The 12,395-nt window shown below is 42.3% G+C and overlaps 1 protein-coding gene across 4 annotated transcripts in view; it reads right to left on the reverse strand.

Annotated features, from left to right (window-relative positions):
• cep89 (centrosomal protein 89) overlaps positions 1 to 12,395 on the reverse strand; it is a 77,113-nt gene that overhangs the window by 38,629 nt on the left and 26,089 nt on the right. For all 4 annotated transcript variants that reach the window (XR_007400594.1, XM_049030005.1, XM_049030003.1 and 1 more), the window contains 5 exons: positions 10,928 to 11,043; positions 10,491 to 10,671; positions 7,468 to 7,635; positions 6,845 to 6,986; positions 1,164 to 1,253 (listed from right to left, as the gene is read on the reverse strand). Coding sequence is in view for 3 of the 4 variants with exons in the window: in XM_049030005.1 (XP_048885962.1) it covers positions 1,164 to 1,253; positions 6,845 to 6,986; positions 7,468 to 7,635; positions 10,491 to 10,671; positions 10,928 to 11,043 (697 nt within the window). In the remaining variant the exon portion in view is untranslated. The remainder of the gene's footprint in view (positions 1 to 1,163; positions 1,254 to 6,844; positions 6,987 to 7,467; positions 7,636 to 10,490; positions 10,672 to 10,927; positions 11,044 to 12,395) is intronic.

The raw sequence follows: 12,395 nt of genomic DNA on the forward strand, positions 1-12,395 counted from the left end.
TAAATGCAGAGAACACATTTCATTGTTTTGTGCTGTGGTATGACAATTAATCACTAAATTCTAATTCTAATACAGCCCTCGGCATTCGGCAGGGCCTTTCCGATTCCCTTGTCGACTGGCATGTTCATTGGTTTTTTCCTGGCTCAAGCCTCCACAAAAAAATGAAGGGAGAGGTGCATAGTTAAGCACAGCAGCCCTTGTTCATGGCAACTAAATGGAGTTTACCTTACACAGAAGGGAAATGCCCTTACAGGTCACTGTCCTCTACAATACCTGCTGGCCAACATCAAGAGTTCCTAATTGAACAACACAGCACCACTGTTGCCAAGTGACACGAGTCAAATGGGAAACTAATTCACAATTCATATCCCCAGACTGTCCACATTTCTACTCCCTCCCAGCTCCTGGTAGGAGCAAAAACCTGGACTGTCTGGAGGTTTCTGAGGATTGGGTTGGGAAACACTGCTAAGATGCATAAAAGTACAGCGTTTGGCTTCACAGGAGCAGATGCGAGTTTGCAGATCAGGGGGTCAGAACACTTTGCTGTTTGTATTGCTTTACCATCTGAGATCTGCATAAACAGGAATTACCTTCATGGCTTTGGCAGGGTGCCTGGATTGTTGCCTAGCATCAACAAATGATGTTGGCTCTGATTAGATATTGCATTTACCTCCTCTTTCTCACTTTTCCCTGCCTTACATTCACATATTAAGTTACAAGAAATTTTATTATTGCAATTTTATTATTGTGGAAAACACACAAAATATTGAATTACTTCCAGTTTAAGTCATCACCACTGAGCTGAGGTCAGTCTGAGGATTTGCCCATTGAAATTTAAATGAAATATAGATAACAGACTCATGGATAGATGCCAACTTTGAAAAGAGTTTCATTTGATGTTTGTTCATTGATTAATTTGGCTTCAGTTGCCAGGATAATAGAATCTACACATTAAATTAAGACATTAAACATGAAATGCAAATAATGGATCAATTTTTCTCAAAAGTAAGTGAAGAAGAACACCCAATAAAAAGCTTCGGGAATGAGCCTAGGGAATATGTTCACCATGTCTCACATTCAAAGAGCTTTATCACCTGACTGTGTGTGTCATTAGCCGGCTCCCCATTGGCTGACGCCCCCCAGCTTAGTCTGCCTGCCCTTACCTTGACCTTTTCCTGGAGTTTTCCCAGACGCATGGTGCCCTCGATGACCCTGGTCAGCACTCCCTGCTTGTCTTGCTCCAATATGGAGGCCTGCAGCAAAAAGGGCACAAGGAGGCTTATGTGATCGTGGAGGTCAGGGCACTGGAAGAGACAGGAGGGAAGGAGCCTTAATCCCACCACACTCACGGCACTGGTCTTTTTGTCATTCAGAAAGCCGCTTGAGTATCATAAACAAAACCCATGGTGGCGGTCCACATTTTTGCTCCCTCCCAGACAGTCCACGTTTTTGCTGCCTCCTAGCTCCCTACACTGAACAGCACCATAAATTCATTAAAAACAAGTCAATCCACCATAACAGTCCATCCCAGTGGTTTAGACTGGTTGTCTTTTACTGAAAACCCTCAAGGAGTGAAGCAGTCCTCTCATTGATTAAAATCTCCAATATTTGGCACATGCTGCATTTGTTTACCTGCCAGATGCTTTTTTCAAAAGCAACTGATGGGTCTTTGCAGATAGTAAGTGCATTTAACAACAAAGAGCATGAACACAGGCACATAATCAGTCATTCTCATCTTGTGCATCACAACTACCTCTGTGAGTTACTGATATATTTCTCTATAATACAGTGAATAAAACAGTATGACGAAGACAGCACATCTGTCAGACAGAGTAAATGTACTTCAAAATTATGTTTGGTTCCTCCAAAGGTTTCTTCCTTCTAGAGAGTTTTTCCTTGTCACTGTCACCTCTGGCTTACTGGGGACTTTGGGCAGGATAATGTAAAGCGCTTTGAGACAATGTAATGTTGTGAAAATGTGCTATACAAATAAATTTGAATGTAACGGATTTCAAAATTAAATACCAAAATACCTTCATCATAATATACAATCTGGCAATAGGATAATGAAAATCAGACTATGTGTTCATGCATATGCAGGGGGAAACTGATGTCTATCCAGCTTGAGAACATCTTGATGTCTGACACAGTGAAGAAGCTCCTCTTCCTGATTTTCTCTGAACAAATATGAATATATACTGACAGCTAGTCAGTAAATTACTTTAAAATTAGAATTAAAAATGCCATTCATCTCTGAAGCTGACTTGCATTCCTAATTGAGCAAGTAAAAAGTCATGGTATAGTATGTAGGGCTTATGATTGTCAGAAATACAACTTTGTACCTTTATAACATAAAATATTAAATTAAGGCTCTCCAAGTGCATGAATTAAAACATGGGTATACACAGTTATGGAAGCCACAAGAATATTTCTCCAGTATTGCCCCATCTTTATTCCAGAGATGAGACCCACCCCAATGCTGGATTGCAACTGACGTGCAAGGCATTCTGGGAAATCCCCTTACACCTCCCATGTGTGGGCGTAGAGGGACGAACTGTGTAAAGTCATGCTCTGAGCTGCAGCCAGGCAGCAGGAATGCCCAGAGCTTAGAGACATTAGTGACTATGTGAAAGCGGGACCACTGGCACCTCAGTCACCAAGCACTCAGGAGTTCGCCGTGGGAAATGGGTTTTAGCAATCCTGCTCTCCCACTGCGCTTACGCCTGGGGGTGGGTGACAGACCCTGATGATTCATGGCTCTTCAGCTGTGCCCATTCAGCTTAGCATATGCTTATTTTGGTGATGGGTCACATCTAGAGTAAAAGTGAAGGTCGGGGGCTCTATCTTATCTCAATCTTAACCCTCTGAGGTCTAAGGGTAGGGGACACACTTCCACTGGCGGGGGCATGATCACACATTTTCTTCAGTATCATAAACTCAATTCATGGCAAATACATTATTTGTTATACATTTGTTTTGGCATTACACTTATCTTAATTTTAATGTATATTGTAAATATGTCAGATTTATGTGAAGTTTGTAATCTGACATCAAAGTATAGACATTGCAAAATGCAGTCTGGAACACTTGCAGAAACATTATAAAAGTACATAGTAAGCAATGGTGGCAGTTTGTTTTGAACCCAGATATCTGATCACCAAAGTCTTGGCTACATGACGATGACTAAATGGTGTAGCTGCAACATTCAGTTGGATAAATAAATAAGAAAAACCAAACTCATGTCACTATTTCTGGGCTCCTTTCATTGAATATGTAGGAGCTGTCATGATCACATCTCTCCCCTCCTCCCCTTTTATGGAGCTGATGGGGATGTAACTGGATCGCGGTTTTATGATTTGAATACACGGAAATGCGGCTATTTAGAAAGCGAATATCGATCTTCAAGGTGGGGGTGGCACTACACACCCGCGATGCAGGTAAAACAAAGAAAGGTGACATGGTTTATTTTTTGCCGATTTAACCTAATTTTACAAACTTTAATACTTCCAACAATAGACGTTTTGAAAAGACAGATTACAGATTTAGTCTGCAAAACTATAAATAAATGCATTTATACAGGGAGAGAAAAAAGGAAGCAAACCAAAAGGAACTTGTAACAAAAGGAAATTCCACAGCCATGGTGAGATCATGCAGGCAGTTCTGCTATTATGCTATTTTCTAAAACAGGAACTAAAACAGGAACTAAAACAGGAACTGGCTCATATGTGATGAAGGAAAACCAATAAAGAAATCCAGCAAAAACCGATAAAGCTGCTACAAAACGATGCAACTCCATGACAGGCAGTGCCCAGGTTACCAACGAGCTCTGTTCCCTAAATCTCTCTTAAAGTCTAATTCGCAGGCAAGTCAGAAAAATAATAATACAGTACATATAATAATTATTATTAATAAATAATATATAGTAATAATAAAAGTAACTACATACGGTACTGTACTGTACCTTGAACTGTTGAACCACTGAAGCCGTACAATATCTTCATGAGAATCACAAAGCAGTTAGTGCGTTTGATATTACGAACCACGGTATTTAACTTGAATTTTTAATATGCTGCCTGGCCAAAAAAAGTCACGATTTTAGTTTAAATCAGCAAGTACTTAAGAGACAATGACTGGATCATAATTACCGCTCAGCAACATTTTGTAGCAATAAAGTGAAGTCAGCTGAGTTCCTGAATCTACTGAATGGGCAGGTTGTCCCATCAATGGATCTTTTCTTTCCTAACGGCACGGACATATTCCAGGATGATGATGCCAAGACTCACCGGGCTTGAATTGTGAAAGGGTGGTTCAGGGAGCATGAGAAATCATTTTCACATATGAACTGGCCAACACAGAGTCTTGACCTAAACCCCATTTTAAGGGACCCAGGGACTGTCTGTACTTCAGTGCTATAAAAATGAGTGAACAATATTAAAGGAAAGCGCTGAACAGACATTTTGGTGAAATTTTAAGTGCTAAATATAAAAGGAAAAAGCTATACAGCTTAGAGAATAACATGATGATATAAAGCATTTAGAACATATCACTTAATGTTTTGATTAGGTTCTCCAAAACGGGGTCCCCAAACTTGTTTTATGAGTCGAACGCCCTCCTCCCCTTTGAAAGTACTTATGTTCTGAGCTGTTAGCAAAACCTCTTTTTCCTAATAAGCCCCATTAATTTAACAGAATTCTTTTGAGCAACGGGAGATTTTATGGGAATGCGTTATGACAGGAATACCTGCATGCCACATTTTCTTTATTAAAGCAAGATATTTATGAAATTTGCACTGCACTGTCTCACGTTGGAGGTGCCTCTTATGCTGACTAACAAATAGTGGGAAATGCCCATTGACCAAAACTATACAAAAGACAATCTGATTGGTTATTTTTCTGTGTCTTTTTTCCTGATAAAAAAAATATGCATGAGAAACATAAAAAGCAAGTAATGTTGTGTTTAAATAAAAGAGGAGTCACTTTATGAAAATGAACACAGTTTTTCAGAGTCTTTGAAGTCCAGATATCACTGAATGATTCCTTAAGAATTAGCATGGAAAGAAACATGCATCAACTGCAGTGAAATTACGACGACTGAAGATTATTCATCCCAAGGCAGCCCAGTCCTGCAACAACTGATAGTTACTTTAAACATGTAACAAAAGCAGTTATGACTCCAGCCCATTTTGGCCGGGGGGGTCCCTTTTTTCCTGGCAACATGGGGAATGGTGGTACCGAGACTGATATTCACATCTTCATGGGGGGGGGGGGGGGGGGGGCAGCAACACCAGCGGATCCCTTAAAACGCCCCGCCGTGATCACACCTCGGGTTACACCATTCACACTGCGATTTGAAAAAGTCACACTGAGTCAAATACACCCAGACAGCAACAGACAAGTAGGATCTCAAAGCACACGCAACCGATTGAGTTCTGCTGATTTTCGACTTAGGGAGGAAACAGATGAAGCACTACAGCCCCTTCAAACTCAACGGGCCACCTGTTCAGAAGGTGTGCAGCGCCCTTGTTAAAATGGCAGGTCAATGCCTCCACTTCCTCGGGAAGCTTAAGAAGCCCAGGCTGATTCTCAAAGCGTTCCACACCTGCACCACTGAGAGCATCCTGCCTGGGAGTATCGCCACCTGCTTTGGGAGCCGCACCGAGCGGGACGGCACCATGTGACCTCCTGAACCTGCAGGCCACCCACAGGAAGCAGTGCCAGGACAAAGCATTGAAAATAATAAAAAACCTGCCCAGCCCAGCAATGGACTGCTAATGCTGCCTGAAGATCAAAACCGAGAGATTGAGAAAAAGATTCGACCCTCCGGCTGTTCGTGTAAATACACGGAATTCAAGGTAAACAGGCATGTGGTTTACGCCACCCATGGTCAGACCTTCCCAGCTGGCATCCTACTCTAAGCTGTAACCATGGTCAATCAATTCCAATTAGCCCCTTTTCCCTGGAAACGGCTGACTGAATGACCTAATAAAAGCAGCCACAGTCGGCTCTCACAGGAGAACATCGTCAACTTCACTGCTTCCAATGTGCTTAGAAGGGCAGGTGAAAATCTGACTAAAGTACCAGCCCATGACGCCTCTGCTGCTTTGCCTCCAGAGAAAACACATTTAGTTAGTTTGTCATGTTGGAGAACATTTTCAGGATAGGATGATTATTGTTCTGTCAACGAAATATTGGTTGATCAGCTGTAAGGCTTTAATCAATTTCTGTACCACTTTCCACAGTAGAGGTGGCAAGGTGACTTAGTGGGTAGACTGTTCCCTCACATCTCCAAAGATGGGGGGGGTTGAATCCCAGCTCCAGTCTGTGCTTTCCTGTTCTCCTTGGGTTCCATAGGCTTCTTCTTGCAGCCCAGTGGTTCTCAAAGTCGGTCCTCGGGCCCCACTGCCCTGCTTGTTTTCCTGCTAGGCCCGAGGACCAAGTTTGAGAACCACTGCTGCAGCCCAAGGACCAGCAGGCTAATCGGTGTCTCTAAACTACTCATAGTGTGTGTGAATAGTACTATTATAGTAGAACTATGGTTATTTGCACAATGCTGGGGCAAAATCAGCTTCATCTAGTTAAGTTTTGCATGCCTGCACCTAAGTGGCTCTGCCAAATATTCAGCAGACTTTAAAGTATGACGAGAAGGAGACTATTAGTTATTCAGTTTCTAAGGCAGGAGAATATGGATCATATTCTTCGTTCCCTAATTCCCTACCAACTGAACAGGCTGTGAAGACACAGGGACACATACTGCACAGCAGCGCCTCTGGAATAAGCGGTGGATTCACTCTGAATCAGGCCTCAGGCCCTGATGTTACAGGTTACCTGCTAAGAAGGTGGCATACCATGTGCACAAGCTGGTCTCTCTCGTGCTTGGTCTTCTCAGCTGCGGCCACGATGCTGGTGAGGTACTGGTGGGCCGTCATCTCCCGATCCATGGAGTCCTCCACCTGCACCTTCAGCAAACAGATCTTCTTCTGAGATTTCCTGATTCAGAGTAGGACAGCAGGATGGTAGTTAACAAGACATGTTTTCACATCGAGCTGCCCAGAAATTATACTAACTATGATTATAGTCTGGGAATTACACTGGAAGAAATACCATCAAAGAGTCCAACCACAGATAAAAAAAAATAATAAAAAATCCTTCTGTCATGGGTTTACACAATATATCTTGGGAAGATCACTTTTACCCTAAAGAATATACATTTGAGAAAGCACAGTGCATGGGGTCTGACAGTGCATGGAACAATTGGGGGTCAAAGTCCTTGCTCAATGAAAGGTGAAATCATTCTGCTGACCCTGGGGTTTGAACCAGCGACTTCCTGATCACAGGCGCCCGCTCACTGCTGTGCCTGTGGTTCCCTTATTTTTATACACTATCATAAACCACTGAAAAGCACAAGTACAGTGTGTGAAACTGTAGTAAATAGGGCCAAAGGAGGAGGACTGAAAACCATTAGAAATACCTGTTAGCTTGGCGCAGTGCTTCCAGTTCCGTTTCCATGTTCTTCATCTCAGCTGACAGGCTGCTCTTCTCAAGCAGCAGTGTCCTCTTCTCTTCCTGGAGGGAAGCCACTCTGCTTGTGAGCTCCTCCAGTTTGCTACTCCTCTTCTCTTCCTCTTGTTCCAGCTGTCTGCAGAGCAAACAGCACCCCAATGATCAAGCCCCCACTGCTTACACGGTGGGCAAGAGAGACGTCTGGCTGGACTGCACCTTACCAACAACCAAGAGGCGACTTTCCTGCAGCCTTTAGACCAGTATAATGGACAGGTGATGAAAGCAGAGGACACAGTACACAGACTGACAGTTTCAGACAGTCAGGCGTTCTGTTTATGGGGCCTAGTAAAGTCAAGAAGGCTGATTTTACTCAATTTATATTGCACTGATTAATGAAAACAACACTGTTAGAAATATTAATGGCATTAATTCATGACGGGTCAAATGGAAAAAAAAAATACTGTGGTAAGACTATACTTGAAGCTGTTATCTATAATGCTCTATAGATACCTTCATAATGCATTATAATGGTTGGTATAAGAATCAAGGGTGGTTTGTACTGCTTTATGAAGGTATCAATAGTACATTATAGATGACAGCTTCGGAAAGCATTCATAATGCATAATAAACATATAATGTGTTATGCCTTTCTATAAATATTTATAGCCATGTTTATGATGTAAGGTGTTAGGAATGTGTTCACTCATTCATATAAACATAGAAAGTGTTTATTCCTAGAAAGTGTTACCAGAAATGTCAGCTCGCAAGGGCAGAGCTGTAATATTCGTTCTTGACATCATAGTATGACTACATTTTTTTCCAATTCAAGTCATTTTCATATAACGCAAAGATACCCCAAGGCACTTGACAATTTAATGACCAATGGCAATTTGCTCTAGGACAATGCCTATCATTCAGAATGGAGACACTTGAAATTCATGACATTATCCTGCCCAGTAATAACAAGGACTATTTACTGACAGCCTAGAGTAAAACATAGCACACTGCTACCAAGAAATTATTTGAAGAGGATGGATCCATGCATCTCACACCCATCACTGAGACAGCCACCCTCCAGAGCCACCATGGCCACATCAGCGGCCCCCGACTCTTACACCTCTGCCTTAAAAGCCGCATCTGTCAGGAGCAAGATGACGGTGAAAAATCCCCTCACTGTACCCGATACAAATTTAATGAATCCCCTTTTTAATATCTTTTTAATAACTACCTGGATGAAAAAATGTTACACTGTCAGCTTCTCTCAGCTGAATCCCAGGTATTGTCCACACTGCAGTCACAGCGCTCCTTCAGAGTGCTTCACCTGCATATCACGCTCACTGTAGATCTCCATCAGCACCGCATACTGAGGGACGCTCATTCCGTACCCAAGCCAGTCCCCACAATGTTATCTGCTTATCTTTTACTTCTAGCTATGCGCTCGCCTGCTTTAGTCATCCTGCTTGTTTTGTGCCGCATTCTCTGCCGCTTGAGGTGTAAATCGCACAGTATTTACAATGCAATATAAAATTGATTGATTACAGCCAGGGTCTCCAGTTCCAGTCCTGGGCAGCTACTGTCCAGTAGGTTTTCTATCCTACCTGGTTTCCGATGAGCCACACTGGTTCTCAGGTAAATACCAGGGTGTGGTATGGGTGTGGCTCATCAGAAGCCAGGCAGAATAAAAAAATCTTGCCGGACAGTAGCTCTCCTGGACCAGAGTTGGAGACCCCTGGACTACAGCAGCCAGACCACCTTTATCTTTTACGTTTTTTTCTCAATCAGTTGTTTCTATACAAAAAACTAGTGCATCTGTACCTCCCAATCCTTTCACATCAGTTTTAAATCAGTTGTTAGTTCAAAACTTTCAGACAGACAACCTACACGAGAATCGCTACATAAAGCGTCGAGTGCTCCTCTGTTTTGCTTGATTTCACCGAGATAAAAGCTGCCCTCTCATGAAGGACAAGGGTGGGTGAAAAATTACTAAGACAATATTTTATGGGTGACATTCAGGTCCGAATACGATAAAATTAAACAGAACAACATGTCATTAGTGGCAATGACACAAGGACACTTGGGTAAAATGCAGAGAGCATTATCTGGCATTTTGGGATAGGACATACAGTAGGTCTCATAAATTTGTGTGCTCACTGATAGCTCGTTACTGGTCTCCTTAACATGAAGGTTACTGGCATTCAAATAACAAAAGAACAACAGAAGGCTGAGACAAAACAAGCAGAATGACAGGGCCAAACGACACCAGATACTATGTATGTAGTACGTAATGGACCATTCTGGGAAACATTGCTTCACACGGGTGGAATTTGTACTCGAATGTAAACATGTATCTTTCACCCACCTCAGACTGTATCATCTAGGTTCATTGATAAACAAGCATTTCCAAAAATCCATTATTTCAGGAGCGTGAAAAAAATTCTCAGAAACTACTTTACAAAATACACATAAAAACAACTTAATGAGATACCATTAGCACCACAAACAGAAACTAATAATCAGTTGTCAGTTGAAAAGTTTAATGTTTTAAATGAACTTATGTGGACTGTTGTCAGTGAGGCAAGTGTCAATGTCAACAGGATACAAACTAATCTTGTTTTACTTTCATAATTAACAATTATATTGGTCAGCTAGCTATCAACTCAAGTTGTCATAATTATCGATGAAAAATAACCCATAAAAACTACCATAATGAATACGAATGTTCAGTAGTACAAACACTAGTTAAATATATAACTTCATAAAACATCTTCTCACTGATCAAATAGATGTGAAACACTGTCAGCAGAGAGAGAAGAATGGCCGCACACCATCTATAGTATAGTCAGAATTGTCAGAAAGTGGACATGTGTGGTTTCCATTAGACAGCAAAGATATACTGAATTATTTGTATACTTATAGGGGTTTCTGAAGTGTAACGTACGGTAAAATACGCATGATCTGTGATTGGCTGCAGCAGACAGAATGGACACCCACCGATGGAGCTTGCTGACCAGGGCAGCGTGTTCCTCCCGACTCACTGCACACTCCAGTGCGGACAAGTTTTTCCGGTGCTGTGTCTGAAGAAGCTGCAGCTCTGAACATGCCTTCTCCAGCTCCTCCTGCAAGCTCTGTTTCTCTGCCTCCAGCAGCATCACCTCCTTGGTCACTTTGGATACTGAGCAAGTAGATGGAACTATATAACTACACTCAGCCCTGTCATATCATGGGCTGCTAACTATTTTAAAATGGAATCATAAAGCTGAGGCAGTCCACACAGCTCAGCGCAAACCATCAGCATTCATTCCCAGGAGTCTGCACTTATTACACACATACAAACTGATTACAGATCAGTACATTCATTTAGCTCTGCTGGTCACAGTTAGCTCCCATGAGGGATCCCTGATCCCAAACCCACTGTTAATGAGCTGTACCTTCCTGCTGGTGCCGATTGTGGCTCTCCTTGGCTTTGGTCTGCTGCACCTCCAGCTGCTGCATCAGCAGTTGGTTCTCCTTCAGAACCAGCTTGGCCTGATCCTGCAGTTGGCGCCTAGGAGACCCACAAACATGTGACACACGCAGACAGACACGTACAAGTCGCTTGGCACATCTTGCCTTGCTCCAGAACTCGAAATAAATCAGTTACCTTCTCGCCATTTGGGTGCCTAAAAAAAAAAATACAAAACTGCCATGCAGAAAATGGATGTTGGCTTCAATCTCTAGACCAGTGTTTCCCCAACCCGGGCCTCAAGGACCCCCAGATAGTCCACGTTTTTGCTCCTTCTGAGCTCCCTGCCAGACAGTTCACATTTTTGCTCCCTACCAGGAGCTGAGAGAGAACAAAAAAGTGGACTGTCTTGGGGTCACCAAGGACAAGATTGGAAAACACTGCTCTAGACTGTAAAGCACTAAGCACCTCTCTATCATGAGACCTCCCTGCATAACATCACATCCAGCCAGACAGTCCAGAAGACTTTAAGGCCCAGTGGGCACATTTAGGCACATCACAGTGTCCTTTAATCCAGACCATAGACATCCAAATTTTGAGGCACTTCTAAAATACCACAGTGAATTATGCAACACCATGTAATATTAATGGCCCCTCCTTAAGTACTTGAGATGTGGCCTTCAACATCCTACACTGCAGGCGGAAGCCATTTTCCTGTGAACTTCCTCCTCCCAAATCTTTACCACTCTGAATTCCTAGTGTGGCTGTACACCAATTAAATTATTTAGTTAGCTGCTGTTAATTTTTAACAACTGTTGATTAATTCAGTGTACTAGATGTTTACTAGACATAACACTTTGCTGTATTACAATTTTGACTTCTCATGCAAAGCTAAAAGCTTTTTCTTCTAACCAGACCACCATTTATTTATCTGTTGTGAATCTTTAGAGAAAGGAATTCCCTAAAACAGCATGCCAGAGCCTGACCTATTTGGACTGTCATCCAACCCAAGGCTGAAAGATTAATTCCTAAATCAGGGGCATTGTTAGGCCTATTTTAAGGGGGGTTTAGGCCACCTAAAATGTTTTATAGCCTCTCCAATCAAATGTGTATTTATTGCCTTAAGTCATGAATAGTTTTCCACCAGCCTCCCCAGTGAAGACTCAGCCCCTCTATCCATTCATCTCTACCTATGCTCCTGACCCAATGAATCCACAACAGAAAAAGTAAAGTACATTTCAGCTAAAGGCCATCTAGGTTTTTCCATTCTTAAAATGGTCATTCTGGTTTTAATTTAGCACAAACAAAATGGAACCCCAGAACGAGAGGTACTGTGCATTTTTGGGAAGAGGTATATTGGGAGTATTCAGAATTTGACATAGTCCTGTATGACGTGCACAGGGGCTTGTGAAAACTCATGCAGAGACCGAGGGGTGCAGAAACCAGGGACAGAT

This window comes from Brienomyrus brachyistius, chromosome 11, assembly GCF_023856365.1.
Source record: "Brienomyrus brachyistius isolate T26 chromosome 11, BBRACH_0.4, whole genome shotgun sequence".
In the NCBI taxonomy this organism is placed as follows: domain Eukaryota; kingdom Metazoa; phylum Chordata; class Actinopteri; order Osteoglossiformes; family Mormyridae; genus Brienomyrus; species Brienomyrus brachyistius.